The following is a 27,261-nucleotide window of genomic DNA, read 5'->3' on the forward strand; positions in this document are numbered from 1 at the left end:
AATTTTTCGAAAGACTGCAATCAAGGACCTGGAGCTATAGCCAGTTTTAAGGATCAATGTGGCTGTTGGTAAGCTCAGAATATTCATTTCCAAGCTCACTGGTAAGAGTGCTGCAAGCCCTAAGGGACATCAGTTGTTGCCCAGGGACATCAGTTCCTTGCCACATGGACCTCTACATAGGAAGCAGCTTACTTCCTTCAGAGCAAGAGCTCCAAAAGAGAGGGAATAAGAAATGGTAAGCAAGACAGAAGTCACAGTTTCTCTGAAAACCAATTTCAGAAGTTACATCACATTATATTTGACACAATTCTATTTGTTAGAAAAGAATCACTAGACCTAGTCCATATTAAAAGGAAAAACATTAAACAAGACCATGAATACCAGGAGGAATTGGGAGCCATTTTAGAGGCTGCCTACCACACTGGGTATGTGTCCCAGAAACTCTTAACAAGACCTCAAAATAAAGAAAAAAATATGAGCTCTTTATCACAGCATTGCGCAAGATAATTGCAGGCAGCTGACATGCCCAACGACGGGAAAATGGATAAGAGAAAAGGTAGTATATGCATATGGCAGAATACTATGTAATAAAAAATAGTGAACCAAATTTATAAACAACAACATAGATCCATTTTAAAAACCTAATGCTGTCAGTATAAAAAAGTAATAAATAATAAAATACTTAGCACAACAGTATTTCCTTAAATTTAACCCATAAATAACAATGTGGAGATTTTATTTTACATATATGTATTTTTCAATGTATCTAAATAGAAGTATGGGAAGTAGACATCCATGGCATGAGTGACAACAGGAGAAACGAATGTGCATAATGACTTATAAGGACCAAAAACAGTGTGCAATGAACTGAGAATAATCAATTCAATTCTATGGATCTAAAGGCCTTAAAAACAAAGCCCCAAACCCAGGAGTCAAAATAATGTATCCCTCCACAGCTATGTTCCAGCCCTGAGTTCTCCTTCCTGCAGATAGCCACAGTTACTGACTATAAAAGATATATACACATGTATGAAGTCTTTGTACAGGTTATTTACCTGTTCTTTTTCAGCCCACCTACCCTTCTATACTCTGAACATCTGGGGCTGGGAAGTATCAAACTACATTTCTAGGCTCTCTTGCCTCTCTTGTTAGGCACCTAAGGGAACTGAGAAGGCTGAAAAAACAGAGAAAGGCTTTTGACTCCCAGCGTGTGGCAGTTGGTGGCAGATACTCTTGCAGCTCTGAGAATGAAGTGAATCCAGATAGGAAGAGGCAAAACCCTTTAGCTAAGTGACACCTCTTCAGCCAATCCAAGCTTGACTAACCGTGCCTCCAATGGTGTAGCAGCCAGCCCAGGGGCATCTCCAACTTCTGATCCCTGAATATCACCCCTTCATCTTCCTTTTTACTGGTCCAGCCCCATTTGTCTTTCTTTTTGCACTTCCAGCCCTTTTATGTCAGAGCACCTGAAAAATACTGCTTTACTATTAACCTCAGAATAATTAGACCCCAAAATTTTAAACAATGAAATTCCTGTTCTACAGATGAGGAAACTGAGTTAAAAGAAGGTACTTGCCTGAGGGTCACAGTAAGAGCTGGGATTTATACCCAGGACATCTGGTTCCTCAGCCTATGCACTTAATCATATTCTCTACACTTTCTTTCACACACGTTATGTGTAGAGTAAAAATACATTTCCATATGGTGCCATATTAAAAGAAAGAAAGGCATGATAAAGATAGCTAAATAATGTCTGTGGGCCTTTTAAGTAAATATGTTTATTTTGAATCCTCATTCCTTAGAAAAAGGAAAATGTGGAAAAAATGGTTATAAAATAAAGGGACATAAGCAGTCTCTCTTCCTTCCTGATAAATTATTTCATATGCTGAGGTAAAATTAAATGAGTTTCCATATGTCATACCATTGATCTGCTGCTAAACTTTCCAAGGTTTAGTCAGAGGGGCATGCCAGATTAGGCGAGGATATTATCAGACGTATTCTAACTGCCCAGTGGGTTCACCTTCCCCACTGCCTAGACAGCCAATTTATCAAGACAGGAGAATTGTGGTAGAGAAACAGTAATTCACGCAAAGCCACTGTGCCAGAGACCAGAGTTTTATTATTACTCAAATCAGTCTCCCTGTATGGGATCAGAGTTTTTAAAGATAATTTGGCAGGTAGGGTCTTGGGAAGTGAGGAGTGCTGATTGGTCAGGTTAGAGATAAAATCATAGAGGGGTCAAAGGGAGTTTTTCTTGTTGTCTTTTATTCCTGGGTGGGATGGCAGAACTGGTTGAGCTAGATTATGGGTCTGAGTAGTATCCACTGATCCACTGAGTACAGGGTCTGCAAAATATCTGAAGCACTGATCTTAGGTTTTACAATAGTGATGTTCTCCCCAGGACCAATTTGGGGAGGTTCAGACTCTTGGAGCCAGGGTTGCATGACCCCTGAACTGTAATTTCTAATCCTGTAGCTAATCTGTTAGTCCTACAAAGGCAGGCTGGTCTCCAGGTGATAAAGGGGTCTTTTGGGAAAACAAAATCATCAGTTTTGTTTCAGGATCAAACCATGAACTGAATTCCTTCCCAAAGTTAGTTCGGCCTATGCCCAGGAATGAACAAGGACAGCTTAAAGGTTAGAAGCAAGATAGAGTTGGTTCGGTCTGATTTCTTTTACTATCATTTCCTCAGTTGTAATTTTTCAAAGGCGGTTTCACTATTTCCCATGTTAGATTTTCTTTCATCATAAGGTATTTTGAAATACCAAAAGAAGTACTAAGGAAAGTCATATCACATCCTTTAAAATTATCTTTTAAAAAAGAGAAAGTATTTCTCTTATTCTTGTTTACACTGTACATTCTCAAACCACAGAACCATGGAGAAAAGTACAGGACACTGATGTTACTATTACTGAAATAGGTTAAAGTCCAAAGCTAGAACCTGTCAGAATACTTTATTCCTCAAGCTGGTAAGTCTTCATCCAACTCTTATGGGCTTCAACTTCCAAATATCTGACAGCAAACAAGCATATTTCTGCAAACATTCACAATGCTAAACACTCCTAATGAAAATAAGTTGCTTTTCATTTTCTAAGACAGAAGTCTTTCTGGATTGCCAAAATTAAAAATTGCTAGTCCTATGTTATGTGCCACCTCCCTAACAATAACCTCACATAAAAGGAAGCTCTGTTTTTCTCTTTTCGTTTATCTAATATCATCCTCTTCCCTTTTGCTAACATTAGCAATAACTAAAGAAAAAAAAAATGGGTCCCTTTGTGGAACTCTTCTAAAATAGATTAGATGGAACTGAATAAACATACACATGCTCTTTCTGTCATACTAACTTTTCTCTAAAGAAAATCTCAGAAATCAGTGAATAGGCTGCTTAATAAACTGTCAATATTCACTCAAGCTTCTCTAAATCATCTAACAGCAAAGGAAGAATTATTTCTTTTCCTCTAACATTAGCTTATATTAGCTAATATAGATATATTATTCACCTTATAAACTTTATATAAAAACATATTAGAGAAAAATGTATATTTTAAAAGATATGTGTTTATTAGCTAATATATATAATCTTCTTATATTAGCATTATATAACATGGCAATACTTTTAATTCTTAACTTTATTCTGAAATAATTGTAGGTGCATAGAGAAAAAAAATGAATATACAACTGATCCTAGAACAGCAAGGATGTTAGGGCCCACCACCCACACCATTGAAAATCCACAGATCATCCCCCAAAACTTAACTACTAAGACCCTACCATGGACTGGAAGCCTTCACAATAACATAAACAGTCAATTAACACATATTTTGTATGTCATATATATTATATACTATATTCCTATAATAAAGTAAGCTACAGAAAAGAACATGTTATTAAGTCAAGAGAAAATACACTTACAGTACTGTGTTGTATTTATCAATACTGTAAGTTGACATCATCTGTTTACAAGGTGAATCATCTGAAATGGTAGACACAGCTGCAAACCTCAATCTAAAGTACATATCAAGCAACTTAATGTTTTCTTGTCATGATTTTTTTCTGCTTCTAGGAGCACTTTCAGCATTACTAGTGGCATTTCATAGGGGTCACATGGTGTTATTTAAAGTTTACAGTATTGCACTGAACATAATGAAAAACAGGCAAGAACGAAGAGAGATCAATCACTTTTTACTGTGATAAGCAATTTACCAGATAAATGAGCTGCTCATGCAGAGATGATTAGAGTCACATGGCATTTTAACTGGATACTCCCAACATGAGCTCACTACAATAGCAACAGGAAGTGACTACAATTATTATAATACTACAGTGTCACTACAGTTAATTTTATGAAGTTATGACTGAATACTACATTTTTAAATCTGTTTACATTTCTGGGAAGGTGAATGGCATCATGTATAAGATGTGTTTGTGTGTGTAAGTTTTGATAAATGTTAACTTTCTATAATACATGTGTATATTTTATGGTAGTAAACGGTAAAATAGACTAGCATACATTTTATGAATTCATGCCATGTCTTTTTCTTAATTTTTTGATATTTCTAGGCTACATGGTTTGTCTGTTTTTTCAAATTGTTGCAAATCTTCAAAATATTTTCCAATATATTTACTGAAAAAAATCCACCTACAAGTGAACCCTCGCAGTTCAAACCCATGTTGTTCAAGGGTCAACTGGGAAGTCTCCCCCAATGGTAACATCTCACATAACATAGTACAGCATCAAAACTAGGAAACTGACACTGCCACAAGCCAATATCTAAAGCAAGAGGCTGCCCAGCCTGAAGTAAGACTGAGAACACTTGAAGTTATGTCTTATTAGCCTCCCCAGTCCCTCCTTGTATATTAGTCTGTTTTCACATTGCTCTAAAGAACTATCTGAGACTGGGCAATTTATGAAGAAAAGAGATTTAATTGATTCACAGTTCCACAGGTTTAATAGGAAGCATCACTGGAAGGCCTCAGGAAACTTACAATCATGGCAGAAGGCAAACGGAAAGCAAGCACCTTCTTCACATGGTGGTGGGGGGCAGGGGGAGTGGAAGTGCCAAACACTGATGTCCGTCAGATCTCATGAGAACTCACTATCACAAGAACAGCATAGGGAAAACCATCACCCCATGATCCAATCACCTCCCACCATGTCCCTCCCCCAACATTGGGAATTACAATTCAACATGAGATTTGGGTGGAGACACAGAGTCAAACCATACCACTCCTCCACCTCAAGCCACCTTCCAGAGTACTATTAAAACCAGTAAAACCTGTACTGTATAGAAATGATGTATGGGGATTCACTAAAGGTAATTTTTGTACCCACTCAAGAAAACAGTAGCAGAAAAGTCAGGCTACTTTAAAGGAATCTATAAGGGTACATCTGCTCTCATCTGAACTTTAACCCTAGTAGGTGTTTGGGGAAAGAGGGTTGCCCTAATTCTACAATCAGACCAAGTATTACCCATCAGAAGTTGCACAGTGAAATGAATTGTAAAGATGTAGAGAGTACCAGTTAGCTACTGCCAACAATGCTGCACAAGAAACCACCTCAAAACTCATTGGCTTAAAATAATAATCACTTATTCTCATGTTTATGGGTTTGAGTTGTTTGGGGTAATACTGCTTCAAAAGTTCCATCCTGAATCCTGCTGGGGAGGCAGTGACTACCCAGAAATGTTTTTCCAGTGGTGATGGTAGATGGACAAGAACACAAGTGCAAACAAGCATCTCTGTTCCCTGACAAAGATGAAATACTCTCAAGAATAATACTTTAATCCGTAACTATTTATTTTTCCCTATGAGTATCAAACCATTTCCTATAAAGAAAGCAAGAGAAAAAACATGACTAGGGAGGGCAAAGAGTAAGGGGTAAAGGGAACAATCCCAAATAAACTTTTGCTCCATCACAAATTTACCTAGGGTCAAAGTCTATATATTATCACAAAAGGCAAAATGCCAAAATAGGAACGCTACCATCAGAATGTGGACTTTTTAAAGACTCTCTTTGAGACAAAGACTAAGACATTCCAGGCTATTCAGTATCATCATCTTAGGAATATAATAATATTCCATGGAGACTTCTACAGCACTCTCTTAGTATATAACACTCTTGAATCCAGATGTACACTGATTTATCTTGTCCTTTGTTGAGTGGTCAGCCCATCAGCATTATTCTGGTCTAAATCTATAAACACAGGAAAACTACCCAAAATATTTTCTAGTTATTGAATATTCCCCAATAGTTTTTCTTCTCTGTATAGGTCATTTGTGGTTCTCTGTTCACATGATTATTTATAAATAGCATATGTGACATTATATACAATAAAGTTACCTAAAGTAAGAAAATAATTTACTGTGTGGTAAAACTGAACAGTCTGTGCTAATATCACCGTGTCAGACTTCTGTGGTTGACTAATTAGCACTACTCATATAAAATTTAACAATGTGTAAGATTAGATGCAGATTTGGCTTCTATAAACAAAATGAAGTCTTGACCAATACAAACAACTCCCTTTACAAGTTATATTTACCACACTTCCAAAGCCTTAAAAATTTGCTTGACTTCTTGCCTCATGAAAGGTCTCTCAAAGAATTAAAGCAAATCAATATCCAACCACGAAGGATACTCATTTTTCAAAATGTAGCTCAAATCAGATTGTACTAACTACATACTTGAGGACCTATGCATTATGCTATATTTATGCTGCCCTAAAGAAATACATAGCCTAGTTGGAGACAAAGTCACATACATGTAAAAATGGTAGTAACTCATGAGGTTTATAAAAACTAACCATGTAGGACAGATGGTAACTGCTATAGAAGTTCAACGACAGATCACTATAGACTGAGCTTCACCTGAATGGAGCCTAGAGAATATTAAAAGAGAAAACATGTCAAACATCAAGAACAGTAAGATTATTAAAGAGACAGTCTCATAAACTACATCACATGGTAGGTACAACCTTTCTGAAAAAGATTTTTTATGTACTGAGATTGACGTATGCTCTTTGACACAGTAAATTCATTCTTACATATATGTTCTGAGAAAAATAATGAGAAGCAAAACAGATTTTTATAGAAAAAAAAAAGAAAAAACCTGGAAATGCCCAGTCACAAAAATTGTTAATTCAGTGTTGGTGTGTCAGAGTATCAATTGTCTAATGTCACAACAATGCTCTGTATCAATCATAAATCCTCTTTCCTCCAGATATTGATTGAGGGTTAAAAAAAAAAAAAGAAAGAAAAAAAAATCATAAATCCTCAGGGGCATACAAGTTTATTGCTCATGTGTCTGGGGTGAGTTAGGGTTTGGCTAGGCAGCTCTACTCTTAGCTGTGCTTGCTCACATGTCTCAGGGTTAGCTGGCTTCAGGTATGGCAACTGGGTTTGTTCTTCCTCTCTAACAGATTCAACTAAGCATGTTCTCACAGCAGTGGCAGAGGACCAAGAGAAAATATGCAAGCTCTCTGAGGCTTAGGCTCAGGCTCAGAACCTGCACCTCATTCTAAACTTCATAGCCCGGAATAAAAGTAAAAGGGCACCACAAAGTGACATCAGAAAAAACAATCTGGTGGTGCATCTTAAAGAACTAGAAAAGCAAGAGCAAACCAAACCAAAAACTAGTAGAAGAAAAGAAGTAATAAAGATCAGAGCAGAAATAAATGAAATTGAAATAAAATACAAAAGGTCAACAAAATAAAAGGTTGGTTTTTCTGAAAAGATAAACAAAACTGGTGACCTTTTAGTCAGACTAAGAAAAAAAGAAAAAAGACCCAAATAAATAAAATCAGAGATGAAAAAGAAAACATTAAAACAAATACTGTAGAAATTAGAAGGATCATTAGAGACTACTAGGAGCAAGTATATGCCAATAAATGGGAAAACCTAGAAGAAATGGATAAATTCCTAGACACGTAAAACCTAGTAAGATTAAACCATGAAGAAATCCAAAATCTGAACAGAGCAATAAAAAAACAGATCAAAGCCAAAAAGTCTCCCAGCAAAGAAAAGCCTGGGACCTGACGGCTTCACTGCAGAATTTTAGCAAACATTTAAGGAAGAGCTAATACCAATCCTACTCAAACTCTTCTAAAAAATAAAGAAGGAGGGAACACTTCCAAACTCATTCTATGAGGTCATTATTACTCTGACTATTAAACAAGCACATATTAAAAAAAAAAAACAACTATAGGCCAATATCACTGATGAATATTTATGTAAAAGTCCTCAACAAAATACTAGCAAACAAAATTCAACAACATAGAAAAAGGCCATTCATCATGACCAACTGGAATTTATCCCAGGGCTGCAAATAGTTCAACATATGCAAATCAAACAACATGATATACCATACCAACAGAATGAAAGACAAAAAAAAAAAAAAATGATCATTTCAATTGATGTTAAAACAAGCATTTGATAAAACTCAACATCTGTTCCGGATAAACACCCCAAAAAAACTGGGTATAGAAAGAACAAACCTCAACATAATAAAAGTTGTATAGGGTAGACTCACAGCTAGTACCAAGCCAAATGGGGAAAAAACTGAAAGCCTTTCCTCTAAGATCTGAAATACAACGAAGATGCTCACTTTCACCACTCTTATTCATCATTGTACTGGAAGTCCTAGCTAGAGCAATCAGGCAAGAGAAAGAAATAAAGGACATCCAAGCTGGAAAGAAAGAAGTCAAATTATCCTTGTTTACCAATGACAGGATCTTTTAATTAGAAAACCTGAAGACCACCAAAAAAACTATTAGAACTGATAAACAAATTCAGTAAAGTTGTGTAATACAAAATCAACATATAAAAATTAGTAGCATTTCCATATGCCAACAATAAACAATCTGAAAAGGAAATCAATAAAGTAATTTCATTTACAATAGCTACAAATAAAATATCTAGGAATTTTAAAAAGTGAGGATCTCTACAACGAAAACTAAAACATCGATGTACAAAATTGAAGAGGGCACAAAAAAATAGAAAGATATCATGTTAATGAATTAAAAGAACCAATATTGTTAAAATGCCCATACTACCCAAAGTAATTTACAGATCAATGCAATCCCTATCAAAGTATCAATGACATTCTTCACAGAAATGGAAAAAAAAAAATCCTAAAATGTAAATGAAACCACAAAAGACTGAGAATAGCCAAAGCTATCTGAAGCAAAAAGAAGAAAACTGGAGGAATCACATTACCTGACTTTAAATTATACTACAAAGGTATAATAACCAAAACAGCCTGGTACTGGCATAGAAACAGACACAGATCAATAGAACGCAATAGAGAGCCCAAAAACAAATCCATACATCCCCCATGAGCTCATTTTTGACAAAGGTGCCAAGCACATACATTGGGGAAAGGACAGTCTCTTCCAGTAAACTGTACTGGGAAAACTGGATTATCAACATGCAGAAGAATGAAACTAGACCCATCTCCTACCACATACAAAAATTTTTAAAAATGAATTAAAGACTTAAATCTAAGATCTCAAACTATGAAACTAACAAGAGAAAACATTGGAGAATCTCTGCAGGACATTGGTCTGAGCAAGGATTTCTTGAGTAATACCCTAAAAGCACAGGTAACCAAAGCAAAATTGGACAAATAAGATCACATAAAATTAAAACGATTCTGCACAGCAAAGGAAACAATCAACAAAGTGAAGACATAATCCATAGAATGGGAGAATATACTTGCAAACTATCCATCTGATAAGGAATTAATAACCAGAATACATAAGGAGCTCAAACAACTCTATAGGAAAAAATCTAATAATCCAATCAAAACATGAGCAAAAGATTTGAACAGACATTTCTCAATATACATTTCATATACAAATGGCAAGCAGGTGAAAAGGTGCTCAACATCATTGATTATCAGAGAAATGCAAATCAAAACTACAATGAGATATCATCTCACTCCAGTAAAACTATAAAGACAGTAAAATGATTAGTGGTTGCTAAGAGTTTAGGGTTCAGGATGAACAGGGGAAGCACAGGTCATTTTTAGGACAGTAAAATTTTGTATAATACTATAATGCAGATACAAGACATTACCAATCTGTCAAAACCCTAGAAATTTACAACACAAAAAGTAAATTTAATAAAATCATTTAGGTCAGGTGATCCCAGGAAGAAATGCAGACTCTGATAAGACTAACTCTTTTACAAGTATATGAAATAATTGCACTAAAGGGAATGGGGAAAATGTGCTGACTGAAGTAACTCTGGAAATGAGTACAGTCGGTAATAATAAGAGCAAAAGGGAACTGCACATAAAGCATTTATGTTAGTTCACTAAGTTGTTTTTTACAAGGTGCAGGTTAGCAATTCTTGTACTACAATACTTGTATACCAAAATTTAATAAGTAAATGGATGGCAGATAATGGAAATCAGGTGTTGGAGTGCGAGTTCACAGGTAAACAAGGATAGGAAGCTAGACTAATCCAAGCAGTAATTAATTATAATTGGAGACATCAGTATGACTTCATGTTTACTTTAATGTAGATATATTTGGTTACATATAGAAGTATTTACAAATATATATAAATACATAGGCTAGTAAAACAGCATTTTTAAAAATTCTGTTAACTAAGAGGAACTAAATGAAATGACCCCTCAGTAGCAGCAAGCATACCTAGCACCTAGATGTAGGTTTCTAAAACCATTCTCCAATTTAAAAAAAAAAAAAAAAAAAAAAGGAGAGAGCTCCTTGCAAAAATGACCAATTCTAGGGCAATAAATATACAAGATGAGTCTGCAACAGCTTATAGTACCAGAATGTAAGTAAATGCTCAACACACACACACCATAAGACAATGATGGGGGTTTGTCAAGGACCATACCCCCAAAAGAGACAACTGAAAGAGTTCCCAATGGCCAAAGCTAGAACAATTCAAAAAACAAAATAATTAAAATAGTATCAGATTATAACACAAAGTATAAAATAAATATTCATGACTCTATATGACTACACATGATTGAAATAATTAGTAAATTACAAAGAAACAAATCTCCTATCCAGGAGAATTCCAAATAATTTATGTAGATAACCGATGGTTAAGGAGGGGCAGTATAACTCACCACCTCTTAGGTGTGGGCTGTGCAGAGTGACTTCCTTCCAAAGTTTACAGTAAGGAAAGGGGGAAAAAAGAGTAATTTTACAGTGAAGAAATCTGACAAGCACTACCTCAGTCAGGTGATCAAGGTCAACATCAACAGTGAGAAATCATGTCGATAGTAAGCACCAATGAAATTATGTCATGAAAATGGTATTTTTCCTCTGTCGTTTTTCTCCCAATAAACTATAACTCATCTTATCATGAGAAAATATCAGATAAATTCCAATAGCAGGGCATCCTATAAAATATCTGAGCAGTATTCCTCAAAACTGTTAAGATCATCAAAAACAGGAAATCTAAGAAACTGCCACTACCAAGAGGCGCATAAGGAAATATGACAACTAAATGTTGGATGGGGCCCTGGAAAAGAAAATTAGATAATAACTAAGGAACTCTAAATATATGTATTTTAGTTAATAATAATGTATCAATATTGGCTTATTAATTATAACAAAGGTATAATTATATTTTATATCATGCTGATATAAAATGTTAATAGGGAAAACCAGGCATGAGAATATGGGAATTCCCTATACTGTTTCCTTAATTTTTCTGTAACTGTAAAATTAAATAGAAAATAAAGTGTGTTAAAAAACAAAAATATCAAAATGTTAACAGTGAATCCCTGTGGTAGGTTATGGGTAATTTCTAGTTTTGTCTTTATCGTTCCCTATACCATATCAATTTTCTAGAACAAACTCTATGCTGCTCTAAAACGTGCATGCATACAGAATGAAACAATTAACAAGTCATTTCTCAACTTGTTTAAATACTAAACACTAAAACTGTTTATAAATTTTAAAAGCAGATACTATTGAATTACAATTTGTTGCATACTGACTATGCTAAGAATTTTAGCAATCTTCTACGTAGTGAACAATATTATGCCCTTAAAAAAAACTAGAAATAGATGTTCAGAAAGTTTCAGTCATATAGCTAGTGACAGGTAAGATGATTCCAAAACACTTTCATTTTCATCATACACCCTCCCAAGAATCGTCTAGCACTTAATAAACTAGTTCTAGTACATATTTTATCTTAAAGTACTTCACAACAATGCTGTAAAGCAGGTGATGAAGACCATATTTATGTGAAACTGTGTCAGAAGGAAAATGTGTGACAGGCAGCACTGCAGTGCTGACTCCAACAAAAACAAAATAAAACTGCCATCAGTTAAAACAACATAAGCAACATTGCTGCAGAAACATAGCAGCTGCCCAACCTATTCCAAACAACCTTTAATTACTAGAAAACTTGTTTTGTCAGACTACACTATGAATCATGTCTCTTCCGTAGACAATAAGGCAGTTTTCAAAATGTATCAAGTCAATCAACTAAAATTGAATTTTCTTATCACATTATTTTGAAGTACAGAAAGATACCTAGACTGATTTCTTGCCATCATCAAGGCTAACTACCCCACACTGATCAAGCATGTGACAGAACTGATAAGCTGAGAACGCATAACACTGACATGAGTGTTTTTTTTATAAAGCCATTTCATGATTCCTTAAATCACAGATGACTCAACTCAAACTGCCCTATTTTTAAGTATATTGGCTCCTCATGATGCAAAATAAGCTAAGAAGAGTAGATTACATGTGAGGCCTGAACAAGAAAAATTCAAATCCTGCCCAAAAACTTTTATCAGCATCCATGAATAAGATCAAATATGGAGAAGCACCTGTCAAAAGGACGTAAGCCCCAGCTTGAAGGGGTACCCACTGGCCAATTCTGGAACAATATTAACATCAAAATAAAAACAACAAGAAAACCACCAATCTGCTATGGATTGGATGTTTATGTTGCCCCAAAATTGATATGTTGACACCCTAATATCTAATATGATGGCATTAGGAGGTGGGTCATTAAGAGGTAATTAACTAGGTCATGAAAGTGGAGCCCTTATTGATGGGCTTAGTGCTCTTACAAAGGGATGAGAGATTCTAGAGAGCTCTCCCTCTGCTATGTGAGAAGATGGCAAGAAATAGCCACATATGTGCAAACCACGAAGAGGGCTCTCATGAGAATCTGACCATGCTAGCTAGCACCCTGATCTCAGACTTCCTAGCCTCCACAACTGTGAAAAGATTGTTTGCTTTTTTAATAAGCTACCTAGTCTATGGTATTCTGTTACAGCAACACCAACTAAAACACAACCCAATTCTTAAAAACAGATGAAAGATTTGAACAGCCATTTTACTGACAAAAAGATATACATAACAGATAAGCACATGAAAAGGTGTTCACCATTATTGGCCAGTATGGAAATGCAAATTAAAATCACAAAAAGGCAACACCATCCACCTATATCTGGATGGCTTCTTTTTTAAACTGACACCACCAAAAAATGACAAGGAAGAGTAAATGAAACTCCCATACACTGCTGGTGAGAAAGCACAGTGGCACAAGCCACTTTGGAAAACAGTTTGGCAGGTTTCTACAAAGTTAAATATACACTTAACTATAGGAGCCAACAATCCCACTCCTAGTTATTTACCCAAGTAAAATAAAAACCTGTACAGAAATGTTCATAGCAGCTTTACTCCTAATCAGCAAAAACTAGAAACTCAAACATACCTTAACATAGGAATGGATAAACTGTGGTATGTATTTATACACACACACATACACACACACACACACACCCTGCAATATTACTCAGAAATAAAAAGGAACCCACTTTGATTTACACATCACCTTACATGAATCACAAGTGCACCATGCTGAGTGAAAGAAACCAAACTTAAAAGGTTACATCCTGTACGATTTCATTTATATATTTTGGAAAAAGCAACTATGAAGTCAGAGAACAGATCAAAAGTTGCCAGGGGTTAAGGATGGAAGGATTTGGAGAAAAACAAAAACAAAAACATGGAATTTTTTGGGGGTGGATGTGATAGAACTGTTCTATAATTGGACTGTAGTAATTACATGACCTATGTGTTAAAAATTATAGATCTGTACATCAAAAAGACATTTCACTGTCTGTACACTGAAAATATTTTTTTTAAATTAAGTAAAAATAACAATTACAAAGGGCTAAATCCCATTGTATTAAAGTAAAAATTCAAGAGTCCACAATGACATGAAAAACAAATGAACAAGTAAATATACGAAAAAAGAGCTCTTCCTTATAACAGAAAACCAACAAATAACCAAGTTTGGGAACATCTGGACTAATCAACAGCACATGCTTCCTGATTCTATGCATTGAGAATTTGGCATCACTCCTGGCATAGTCCTACCAAAAGGACATAACCTAAAATTAATCATGAAAAAGCATCAGACAAACCCAAATTGAGGTCACTCTACAAAACAACTGACTGGGACTCTTCAAAAATGTCAATTACATAAAACATTACACTCAGAACTGGTCCAGATTAAAGAAGACTGAAGAGATATGAGAACCTAATACAACACACAATCTTAGATTTACTATTTTTATTAAGGACTTTATTGGGATAATTGACATCTCAATATGGTCTATCAATTAGATATCGGTTTTGTGTCAATTTTCTGATAGTGATCACTACACTATGATTCAAGAATTCCTTGTTTTTTGGGTGGAGGGAACACTGAAATATTTAGAAGATAAAGACGCATCATGTCTGCATTTTACTCTTAAATGGTTTAGGAAAAAATAATTAGTGAGAAGGGGAAAGAAAGCAAATGAGGTAAAATGTTTACATTTGGCAAATGTGGGCAAATGGTATCCAGGAATTCTTGCAACCTTTCTGTAAGTCTGAAATTATGGATAAATAACATTCCTTGGGCTGGAAATAACATACCTAGTTATGCAAGGACTGACTCAATGTGAACGCATTTACTAAAATTAAAGAGTCTAGGAAAACTCTGGTACTAAGTACTGACCAGGGAGGCATCTCCTGGCAAACAGCCCAGAGCTTCTGGGTTCTACTGTGGCAAGGACTTAGCTTGATGCTGTTAAACATCTCAATTACACAAGCAGCTCTACCCCTCAACTTTTCTTGCTCATCAGTAACTTTATTGAGGGTGTGGAGGGTACAGAGTCTCACTCTGTCACCCAGGCTGGAGTGCAGTGGTGAGATCTTGACTCACTGCATCCTCGGCCTCTTGGGTTCAAATGATTCTCCTGCCTTAGCCTTCCAAGTAGCTGGGACTACAGGTGCACACTGCCATGCCCAGCTAATATTTGTAATTTTAAGAGATGGGGCTTTGCTATGTTGGCCAGGCTGGTCTTGAACTCCTGGACTCAAGGGATCCGCCCTCCTTGGCCTCCCAAAGTGCTGGGTTTACAGGAGTGAGCTACTGTGCCTGGCCCATCAGTGACTTTTGACTCTAAATCAGCAGCTTCAAATCCAGATCTGGCTACAAAAAAATAATGATCATACTGACTTGTAAATTAGTTGTATTTATAAACTGGTTATAAATCATGTTCTTGTACATTTGATTAATACCAGCCTTCCCAAGTCATAACAACTTTGGGACATGATTAAGAATACTGGGGGACCCACAAGTCTCTTGAGTATGGGAACCATACCATACTATGGTAGATTAATCAACGTTATTTAACTTTGTGCAAGCTCTCGATGACAGCGTTTCTCTTAGCTACATTCGTTTGCCTTGTCACATCTTTCAACCAAGAAGTTTCAATACTTATTGAGCATCAAAATGAGTAAGACTAAATAAATAAGACTAAATAAGGTTAGTGGGAAACTACATTTTTCAGTGGGAAAATTATACAAGTACTTAAATAACATTAACAATTCTACTTTGGAAAATTGCCTAAGATACTTTCTCATATAAATACGACACCGATGCAACCATTTCAAACACATGGAAAAAGGCAAGAATGGTTTTATTTTCATGCTTTAAAATATCTTGACATAGAAGAGGTAAACACAGACCACCAGTGAGAACTTGCTTTTGTCAAGCTTACCTTTGAAGAACTAGGACAAGCCATTCCTACTAGGCCACCACCAAAGATAGGATATGGCTTTTAGATCCACAATTTTAACAAAATATGAAGACAGAAAAGAAGCCTCTATAGAAAATTTAGGCCTTTCTTCCTAACTTCAAATTTGGGGAGTCCAATATTAAAAAAAGAAAAATGTTTCACACAGTGGCACTTGCTCAATCTCTTTATTTAGTGGCACACATATAATGAACGAATTAGCTCTTAGTTGTGGCATACTTAGTTAAGTCTGATCTTGCTTGTAGAAATAGGATCTTAATATTTCATTCTTGGAACACTTTAAAACTCAAGCCATAGTTTTTCTTTCAAGGGTGTGGAAAGCATTTCTCATTCAAATCTGATTAATGGTTTTATAAAGTATGTGACTCATTTTTATTAGTCATTATCTTCATGCTGGATTCTAATATTCTTTTTGATGGTGATGTGTTCAATGATAGAAACTCACAGAGAGAAAATTCCTTCCTTCTCAATTTATAAACAAAAATTTTAAAAGCAACATTTTTGATGTGGTAGGAAAACATTTATATGACATAAGCAGCTACTGACCTAAACTGGCAAAAATAACAAAAGAACAAATTGTTATTTAACCTTTAAATAACGAGCCTCTATTTGCTACAAAATCTACAAATATTTAAAATAAATTTCCTTCTACTGCCATAAAAATTAGATAACCTTCTGTTTAACAGCTTTTGAAGATATTAATTTTATAAGGAAATAAAAAGATTGACTTGCCTCCTGAATGTCCAGTGATAATGAACGCTAATTTCCCTACCTCAAGAACATAAAAATGATGTAAAGTGGATCAAAGTAACAAGTCAATATTAAAAACCATTCTTCATATGGCCTTTCACTAAAGTAACAACGAAAAGATGAATGTAAAAAGGTGTTTTGCTTGAAGATTTAGTGAATGTCCAAGGAATCACAATTTTTGAGCTTTTACATCCAGAGTACTATACTATGTGAATATACTAGAATGCCTCATATAAAAAAAGCACAGTGATAAAATTCCACATGTAAAATAACCTAAATATTAATAATAATTCCATTCTTCATTACCTTTTATTATCTAAAACTTCAAAGCCGTCTATCTTTTCAGTGCTTTGAGTGAGCAATCAAAACAATCATGTTTATTCAGTTTTAAAACTAAATTTCTCCTCTTGAAATCTGGAGGCATAGATGGGAGACACTTTTAAGGTAATCTTGTCCAAATTCTTAAGCCCACGTATGTGGAAACAGTCTACAACAACTCATTATGTCATCATTGATGTACCTTCTTCACCAGTAGCATCTTGGGAAATATGAAGGTCTTCAAGCATCTCAGCCAGACTAATTCGAGGTGCTCCTTCATCATCTGTGTCACTTTCCACAGGGATGGTAGAATCTACGAAAAATACAAAGAGAATAAAATAAATACAAAGTATTTATACGTACACAAAGTATTAAATAAGTACATTTTGAAAGTATACAAATATCTACCTTCTTTATTATTATTATTATGTAACTATATTATGTCAGAAGCTCTTGTCTCTTATAGCAGGCATCCAAATTATATTCACTGAACGAATGAATTGAATAACTGTATGAATATACTTCCACCACTACAGGAGGAGCAACTTAAGGGATCAAGCTAGGATGCAAATAATATTAACTGTAATATAGAAAACAGTATTTTACTAAGTTTTATTTACTGTTTCAGAAGTTTTTTTGGTGTAAGTCTGACTAGAGTGGTTGCATAAATTAAACACATTTATGAGAATCAAAGCTTAAGACACCAAAATATTCATACTGGAAACTATATTTATGTACAGAACAAGTAACTTAAATACTCTTAGAACCCCAAGTAACTTAAATACTCTTAGAACCCCAACCTCTGTAAATGTTGACATTTTTTCTAATTGTCTCATCTTCTTCAAGATCTTCAAGAAAATCTTGGTATTGCCTATAAAATAAACATTTAAATATTTTATCACCAAAAATATACAGTTATTATTTTCTTCATCTTAAGAACTATGTAAACTGCTGTTTCCCACTCACATTTCATGAAACAATATTATATAAACTCTGCTTTTTTTTTAGACATCAGCATCTTCACTGTCATTAAAGCCACTTTTTGAATCATCCAATAAACTGTTTTAGAACACTGTCTTCATTTCTGCTTAAATTATTTAAGAAATAACACACTTGGCATCAATTAGCTGTTCCTTTTTATCTCAAGCTGTAAGTACTCATTTACAATCTGTGATATTCATAAGGTAATTATTATAAAGTGATGTGCCATATACTCTATGATGCTAACACAACAAAATCACCTAATGATGCATTTCTCAGAAGGTACGCCCATTGCTAAGCAAAGTATGACTATCTTTTAGCTTTTCAAATGAATTGTTTACATTAACACTACAATTAGGTCATAAACCAATAAATAATTACTAAATCTGTGTTAAATGTCTTTACAGCATCTTATACTGATTCCATTAATACCTTGATTAGAATCTAAGATTAATATTGAGTGAAAAGATCAATTGTGTAATGTCTATTTCTTTATAACATAAAAGTATTTATCATAAAGATTTCCTTTGAGACGACATAAGAGATTTAAAGAAAAGTGAGACCTTTCATCATCTGTATCCATGTTTTCTCTTTCTCTTTCAAGCTCTTTCAATTTCCAGTTTCTACGACGCTGACGTTTGGTCCGGTCATAGCTCTTCTTGATTAATACCTGTAAGAGAAATATTTGTAAAGTTATAAAGAATGGGAACTATACTGTAAGGCCACAAAGTTCAATAAAGCTAAAAAATGAAAGGTAATGGGAATGCCAGAGAAGTCACCAAACTAATAACAGTGGTTACACCTCAAGAGAAAGGAGTAGGGATAGAGGCAATGTTAAGAAGACTTTTAAAATTTTTTTCCATGTATTTAACTTTTTATGAGAATGCATTCAAGCATTATTTGTATAATTGGTAAAATTTACTAACTACATTTTTCAGTGACTGAATACTACTTAACAACAAAAACTGCAGTTTTCTTTTAACACAAACCTCCTTTTCAGCTACTATTCATATAAATCATTCTGAACATCACAAGCAGATACTTTTTCTCTCTCTTATTTCCACCAATAAACATTTACAGAACTATATATAACTTTGACAACAACATATCTTAGAACACTTGTTTAAATTATGGAATGAATAAATGAAAATACTTTACAAAACACAAAATCTTGTAAGATTGCCATGATCTCCTCTTATGACCTTGTTAGAAGTAACTATTTAGACTTACACTCCAACTATGCTGTTATTCCTAATTTATCAACTAATAAAAGCACAACTGGTCAGGTGGTCAGAATCCTTGATTTGCCATGGCTCTATTTTTTTTTTTTTTAATCACTGCTAAAGAAATCAATGTTTATTCTAAAAGATTAAGCAAGTAGGAGGCAGGGTCTTTCATACTAACTTCATCCGCAGTCTTAACAGATTTTTCAGAATAGTCTTTTCTAAGACTTGAGACTGAGAAGATTATTTTTCACTGACATTATATGCAGCTTTGAATAACAGTCTTAACTCTAAATGCCTTTTTAACTGAATAATATACATGAAACAAAGTGAGCCTAATAAAAATGAACCTGAATGCTAAATGTCATCATTTTTAGGTATTTATTTGTTTATTTATTTGAGACAGAGTCTCGCTCTGTCACCCAGACTGAAGTACATCTTGGCTCACAGCAACCTCCACCTTGGGTTTACGCAATTCTCCTGCCTCAGCCTTCTGAGTAGCTGGGACTACAGGTCCATGCAATCAGGCCAGGCTAATTTTTTTGCATTTTAGTAAAGACAGGGTTTCGCTGTGTTGCCCAGGTTGGTCTCAAACTCCTGAGCTAAGGCAATCCACCCACCTCAGCCTCCCAGAGTGCTAGGATTACAGGTGTGAGCCACTGTGCCCAGCTAAATTTAATTTTGCCCTACAGATAATATCAGGTATTTTGACAATGAAAAGTGATTAGAAGAGGAACAACAACAACAAAAAAAATCACAATATATCTTGGATTTACCCCATGAAGAAAAATTATTTAAAATGAAGCCAGGCATGCATGACAGGTGACACCTGTAATCCCAGCTACTTGGGAGGCTGAGGTGGGAGGTCACTTGAAGTCAGGGTTTCGAGAGCAGCCTGAGCAACATAACAAGACCCCGTCTCCACAAAACGATTTTAAACATTAGCTGGGAGTGGTGGCATGTGCCTATAGTCTCAGCTACTCAGGAGGCTGAGATGGGAGGATTATTTGAGCTCAGAGGTTTGAGGCTGCAGTGAGTGATGATGACACTGCACACAAGCCTGGACAATAGAGCAAGACTCCTGTTTCTTAAAAAAAAACAAAATGAAGACTTTTACTATTATGCCTTATCTGCAGGTTCAAAAATCTCTAAATTGATGTGTTATTTTCAAAAGTGTGATACCTCTTACCCCTAAGAGTTACATTCATCCTCTTTAACACAAGAAAAAAGAAAAAAATCTAAAGCCTTACCACATCTGGAACTCTATCTGAGTTCATTTTGTTGACATGCTCATCATTTAAGTTACAGTTGGCCAAATCAAACCTGAAATGTAAACAATGAAAACTTAATGACCATTTACCCTTTGTGTGTAACTTTTTATTTTATGGATATCACCTAAAACTTCCTAAAAATCAAACATTCAACATGCTTCCCACTTTAAAAGTTCTGTCATTTATTATACAATAAACATGCTTCTGCAGATGCTGGTCAAGATAATAAGGAACTCTGAGTTTCGCCTATAATCAATTATTGTCCGCCTTGCCATACATTTGTAAAAGAGGCGAAACAGGCTTATATATCAGTCCAACTTTAGAATTCAGTTAGATACTTCCTTCTAGTTTATTTTAAACAAAACAATAACAACAAAAAACTCATTCTCTAATAAGCTAAAATCCCAAAAGCAAAAGTAATATTTGAGAGTTTAATCACACACTCACTGATAAGCTCTGATTCAGAAAGAACTGATCTATGCCTTTGTAAGCCCTCTGTATACATGGTTGCCATATCTTAAAAGGGAGTTGTCTGAGCAGTGGCAAATACACAATAAAAAACGATCCAATCTGCAAAAGAAGCTCTAAATATGGATCTAACCATACAACTTCAAGGTTCAATTAACAAAATCTTAGAACAAATTACTCTTTAAGATTATGATCAAAATGGAGTAACTATGGGCTTCTGTCCAATCCATAGTTATCAACAATAAAATGAGTTATAAGGCTCCTAAGAACCCTTCGATCTTTTTGGAATAAATGATGTTAGTATTTAAGGTAGTTTCGCTAGTTCCCAAAGAAAATTTGCAACCCTAATTGGCAGTTTAAAATCTGAAATAATACAAACCCTAACACCAGGTCTCCAGGATTTAGAAGATGTCCCAAATGAGTACGACAAAAATACTGTTTATCTGTATTCATTTCAGATGTCTTCTGTACCCAAACTTCCCCGAGGGTATGCTTAAGAGGAAAGAAAATGCACTCTTCAATAATCTAAGCATAACTCTAAAAGCATCTCAGAGAAAAGTTAAATACAACATTGATTTTTGGTTTTCTAATTTTTAAAGAGAGAAAATTTTTTTTTAATTTTTCTGATATGTTTTGAAACACTGTCAAAATTAACAAATTACTGAATCATGAGTATAGAAAGACTCACAAGCAATTCATAAAAATAAATCGTTGACTTTTTCTAAGATTTTATTCAAGACTTTTATAAAACATTAACAATGTCCCTAAAAAAAAAAAAAAGTATAATTTTCAAAAGAAATGTTTTCACAGGAAGATGGGCCAATACAGAGTAAACAAAATAACTGAAAAGGTAGGAGAATCTTAAATCAAGAAAGTATTCCAAGCAAACTCTTGCTTGACACAGTGTTCAGACAAAACAGCCTAGAAATCCTAGTAGTAAACCATTAGAGAAGCCAAATCTTTATCAAATTAATTTTTTGGGTATTTACTAGTGTAAAGTACAATCATTCATATATATATTTGTTGCAGAAACAACACCCCAAGTTTGAATTTTTTAAGAAAACTATTAATTCTCTTTCCAAAACGCCAATACCTTTAACAAAGATGAAGTGAAGTGAGATTAAGAGCAAAATATTTAGAGTTATAAATAAAATTAAGGATCTCAAAGTTATAAAAAGAATCAATGCTTCTTATTGCAGTTGGTAAAAGAAAAGGAAATAAAAAAGATAAGAAGTGGAGTGGAAAGAGAAACTAAAATAAAAGACAAGTCTCAGATTTAAGAACTGCAAAAGAAAAGTCAATTACTGGAGACTAAATTTTATTTAACAGGATTTATTTTCCAGCTATTAGACTGCTTCTGCTTGTAAACTTATTAACCTGTCCTAGCTATTTTTTAAAAAAAAAAAACAAGAAAATATAATATCTGGTTTTATATCTGCCTGAGAAGAGTCGTGTTCTACATTTATCATAAATGAAAGTTTGTCCTTAACTATATTAACTTAATTTTTAAATAAAATGTAGAAAGTCATCTGTCTTCCATTTCTACCGATTTCTTCCAAGTACCACAAATTATTTTTGTCTCCAGAAGCATTATTAACACACACACACACACACACACAGAGTACCCTGGGAGTCTCTAGATACTATTTCACATTAAAAGAAGCCAGACTTGCATCTGTGAAGAAACAACTTGATTTCAGATATGGGTTAGAAATCATACACGTGATTTTGGAACACCAGAATTTCCGTGTTGTGCCAGAAATCAAGGATGCTTTCAAAGGCTAGGAAAGTCACATCAAAGGAACATAGGAACCATTCTGAAGGAGGATTTTAAGAAAAGAAAGGAAAGGCCAAGCACTCATGCTCATGCCTATAAGGAAGGCAAGAGGATTGCTTAACGCCAGGGGTTTGAGATCAGCCTGAAAAACATAGCAAGACTCTACAAAAAATTAAAAAATAAAAATTAGACAGGTGTGGCAGTAAGCTAAGGTGGTAAGATCAAGGTTATAGTGACCTATGATCACACCAATGAACTCCAGCTCTGAGAGACAGAATGAGAATTTGTTTCTTTAAAATAAAAAAAAAAAAAAAGGAAAAGACAGAGAGGATAAGAAAATATAGTAAATATATAATATACTTCATATATCATAACGATAATCACAAAGAGAAACACCACCAAATGCACAGCTAAACTAATTTTCACCACTGAAAATGACTGCTAGATCAACTCTTTACTCTGAAAATATTTGCTATAAGAATTAATTTATGCACAGGCTGAGTGACATGGCTCACGCCTGTAATCCCAACACTCTGGGAGGCCAAGGGAAGAGGATTGCTTGAGCCCAGGAGTTTGAGACCAGCCTGAATAACATGGAGACCCCATCTCCACAAAGAAATCCAAAAATTAGCTGGGCATGGTGGCACACACTTGTGGTCCCAGCTACATAGGAGGCTGAGGCAGGAGGATCACTTGAGTTTGGGAGTTTGAGGCTGCAGTGAGCTATGAAGCCACACTACACTTCAGCCCAACAACAAGGCAAGATCATGCCTAAAATTAATTAATTTAAAGAATGTATGCAGAAGAGCATTTCAGGAAAGCTACATAGCCCTTAGTTAATAATGAAAAGCTCTTCCTTAAGAATGACAGCTAATACATGTAGAATAGAAACAGAAAATTCACCATTTTGTAACCCTAAATAAAATAATTTGGGTAAGAATTATCAACAGATGCTAAAGCCAGAAGAAAAAGAGATAACAGGAACTCAACACTTGCATATTATTATAGTATTGAGTCACAGATGGCTTGCTGGTCAGTAGAAAAAAAAAATCATAACATTATAATGGAGGAATCTGACTATCACTATATTAACAAGTGAAACAGTCAGACATTACTTGTCTCTTGATGTGGTATCATAATAAGTACACAGCTTCATCTCTGAAATATTCTGGCAAGAGAAATTTAACCTAAATGTAACCAAACCTTTAGATCAACTTTCCAGTTTAGAGGAAATACAAGAAATTAAGAAACAAGTTAAGTGACATCATGAGGAGACAAGAAGACAGATTTAGAAGGTGGCATATTCTATAAAATAAATGTGCTAGTTGTCTACGGAAGTTGGTATCATAACCAATAAAAGAAAAAAAAAGAGGACTATTATTAAATAAAAGATGTAAAATGTATAATATTCCCATTTAATGTGTGGTCTCCAATTGAATACCTGTTTGAACAAAGCATAAAAGACTCTTTTGGGACAAATGAGGAAATCTGAATACGGTAATCCCCCCCTTATCCAGAGTTTCACTTTCAAAGGTTTTATCTGCCCATAATTAATCACTATGCAAAAATAGGTGAGTAGGGTAGAATTAGGTAACTTTGAGAAAGAGATTACATTCACATAACTTTTATTACAGTATATTGTTATAACTGGTCTCTTTTATTATTATTGTTGTTAATCTCTTACTGTTCCTAATTTATAAATTAAACTTTATCATAGGTAAGTATATATAAGAAAAAACAATACACATAGAGTTTGGTACTATTGTGATTTCAAAAATCCACTACGAGTCTTGGAATACATTCCCATGGATAACAGGGGAATACTATATCAACTGTATGTTTTATAGGTACAGTAACAATATTTTCATTATGTAGAAAAATATTCCTATGTGTGAGAGATGCACACTGAAGTAGTTAGCATTTGGTATTTAGTATATAGTAGTTAGTATATAGTAGTTAGTATTTGACTTTTTAAAAGTCAAGATAACCACTACAAAAATAAAGGTCCTCCTCCTACAAAAACAATGCAAAGAAATGCTTCTTTTTTTTAATAATGGAGTAAACATTTAAAAGATTTTTCCAACACAAAAGAGAATAAATTAACAGTCTAAGTCTAATAATTTCCACAATGACCACATGTTAAAAAGACAAAATTTTAAAAATGTTTTTTCCTAATGTGGTGCTAGGTTTATATTCCATACTGTGGAATCACCAGCATGTTTTTTTTTAAAGCAGGACTGAAACAATAATAACTGAGGGAAAAAAAACAAAACACTGGCAGGCAGGATGCAGCTCACCTTTTTTGATATCATTCCAGCACCTGCACTTCGTTTTATATTTCGGACTATGCTGCAATCCATCACAATAAACTCCTCTAGCTGTTTGGGATGACATAAACTGTTGAAAGGGTGACTCCAGAAAGTGCTCCCATCAACATCTGCAACTAAAAATAAGGATAGAACACAAAAATATATGAAAAATTACATATTTCAGAGTCATCAAATGTATTAACTAAGAAGAAACTCATAGATACCAACTAGGAAGCGGCAGATCAACAGAACTAGTGTTAACTCACTCCTTAGGGTCATCATGTATTCCTATAAACCAACCCCAAGCTTCTCAAAGAACAAGAAAAATATATCAGATGTCAAACATATCTTAAATAGTTACTATAATCAGAATGCCACATGGCTAAGAGCCTATTAAATAAGATAAGATCCAATCAATCAGTGGTACAGTTGTTTCATGTGCTGGCACTTTATTTTAGAAACTTATCTGTCATCTTAGCTGCTGAGTTTATGGGGAATAAAGACTAGTTCTACCAAACAGATAAAGACTGTCCATCCCAATATTGCAAGATCTTTAACTTATGAATCCTAACTGATAAAGACAATGAATGACTTTCCAGAAAAATATCAAAACGAACACATTTTCTTAATAAAGGAAACTTAAATTACAGAAAATGTATGAAAAAGATCAAGTAGGAGGTACATCCAAATACTAAGATACCTACCAAAATGTGGTCGTCTTCAAAAAATAACATATTATATAAAGAGAATGTTAAAAAGAGATCTATAATAATAACAAAACTGGTTAAAATTCATTTTCAAATTAAATGTTCCACTAGGCCACAAAAAGTCAAATGTTCCAAAATTTAAAGTAACTGCTAGACACCAAATTTTGGCAATAGACTGAAATAAACAGTCACAAAAATTCAATGAGGTAAATAAGTCAATTTCGGTAAAAATTAATGGAATAAATCACTACATTTGTAAAAATTAACAGAATCGTTTCCATAAATGAAAAATATAAAAGTAATCAAAGCTTTGTAATCCACAGTGTTTTGGATTAAACAATAGCACAAATTTTAACTAGCCTTTCAAAACATTAGCAAGAATGCCTGAAAAATTAACAGGGTGAATTATAATTATTGCTTGGCATATAGAACAAAATTGTCAAGGCAAATCATTTCTAGAATTTACCTTGTAGGGTGTTTGGATCAATGAGATGAATGGCACTGGTTACTCGAATACATACACAAATCTGGTTCATATTTCCCAGGCTTTGTGCCAGTTTTGAAGACAGACAGACAACATTATCCTAGGCATAAGAACAAACATTTAGAATAAGGCATATCCTAAATAATGGTCCAATAAACATTCACCAATGTAAACCCAATCCAACTGCACTTGACCAACCAAAACATTATTTTTAATTCTATCAATCAATAGAGAGACTAAAGAAAAGAATCAGACCTTAATGAAACTGAAAATAATCTATTCTCTCTAATGACAGGCATTTTGTCTTAATAATAATGCTTTAAGAAACCCTGGCTGAGCATGCGGTGGCTCACTCCTGTAATCCCAGCAATTTGGGAAGACAGTGTAAAAGAATTGCTTGTGCCCAGGAGTTCAAGTCTAGCCTGGACAACATATGGAGACCTTGTCTCCACAATTTTTTTTTTTTTTAATTAGCCAAACGTGGTGGTGCATGCCTGTGGGCCTACCTACTTGGGAGGCTGAGGTGGAATGACAGCTGTCATTTACATATTCATTTACATATTATCCATGCTACTTTTGCACAACAACAGTAAAGCTGGGTAGCTGCAAAAGAGTATTCTGCCTAAAAGTTAAAAAATTTGCCATCTGGCCCTTTACAGAGAAAGTCTGCTGACCCTATTTTAAGCTATCATTTCATCCCTAGTACATACTATAAAATAGCAATGTGGCCTTGAAGCTTTAGAGACACAGATGTGGATGCAAATCCTAGCTTTATCATTTTGTGATCATGTAACTTTGGGCAAGTTGTCTAATCTCCTCAAACTTCAATTTCCTCATCTTCAAAATGATATGTAAGGCTTATCTCAGTTATTATGAGATA

The 27,261-nt window shown here is 34.5% G+C and overlaps 1 protein-coding gene across 5 annotated transcripts in view; it reads right to left on the reverse strand.

Annotated features, from left to right (window-relative positions):
• Nucleotides 1–27,261, reverse strand: part of NMD3 (NMD3 ribosome export adaptor) — a 150,346-nt gene that overhangs the window by 106,133 nt on the left and 16,952 nt on the right. For 2 of the 5 annotated variants that reach the window (XR_004263883.1, XR_004263876.1), the window contains exons 10-16: nt 26,364–26,481; nt 25,179–25,324; nt 21,484–21,596; nt 20,616–20,688; nt 18,706–18,812; nt 17,962–18,032; nt 17,364–17,474 (exon numbers count right to left, since the gene is read on the reverse strand). Coding sequence is in view for 3 of the 5 variants with exons in the window: in XM_032261617.1 (XP_032117508.1) it covers nt 15,371–15,486; nt 17,364–17,474; nt 17,962–18,032; nt 18,706–18,812; nt 20,616–20,688; nt 21,484–21,596; nt 25,179–25,324; nt 26,364–26,481 (855 nt within the window). In the remaining 2 variants the exon portion in view is untranslated. Of the gene's footprint in view, nt 1–778; nt 1,467–15,336; nt 15,487–15,959; nt 17,475–17,961; nt 18,033–18,705; nt 18,813–20,615; nt 20,689–21,483; nt 21,597–25,178; nt 25,325–26,363; nt 26,482–27,261 lie in introns of those variants that run through there. The other 3 variants (XM_032261609.1, XM_032261617.1, XM_032261607.1) reach the window with 3 other exon arrangements.

The sequence above is a fragment of the Sapajus apella genome, unplaced genomic scaffold (assembly GCF_009761245.1).
Source record: "Sapajus apella isolate SASKATOON/1434 unplaced genomic scaffold, GSC_monkey_1.0 scaffold4, whole genome shotgun sequence".
Lineage (NCBI taxonomy): Eukaryota > Metazoa > Chordata > Mammalia > Primates > Cebidae > Sapajus > Sapajus apella.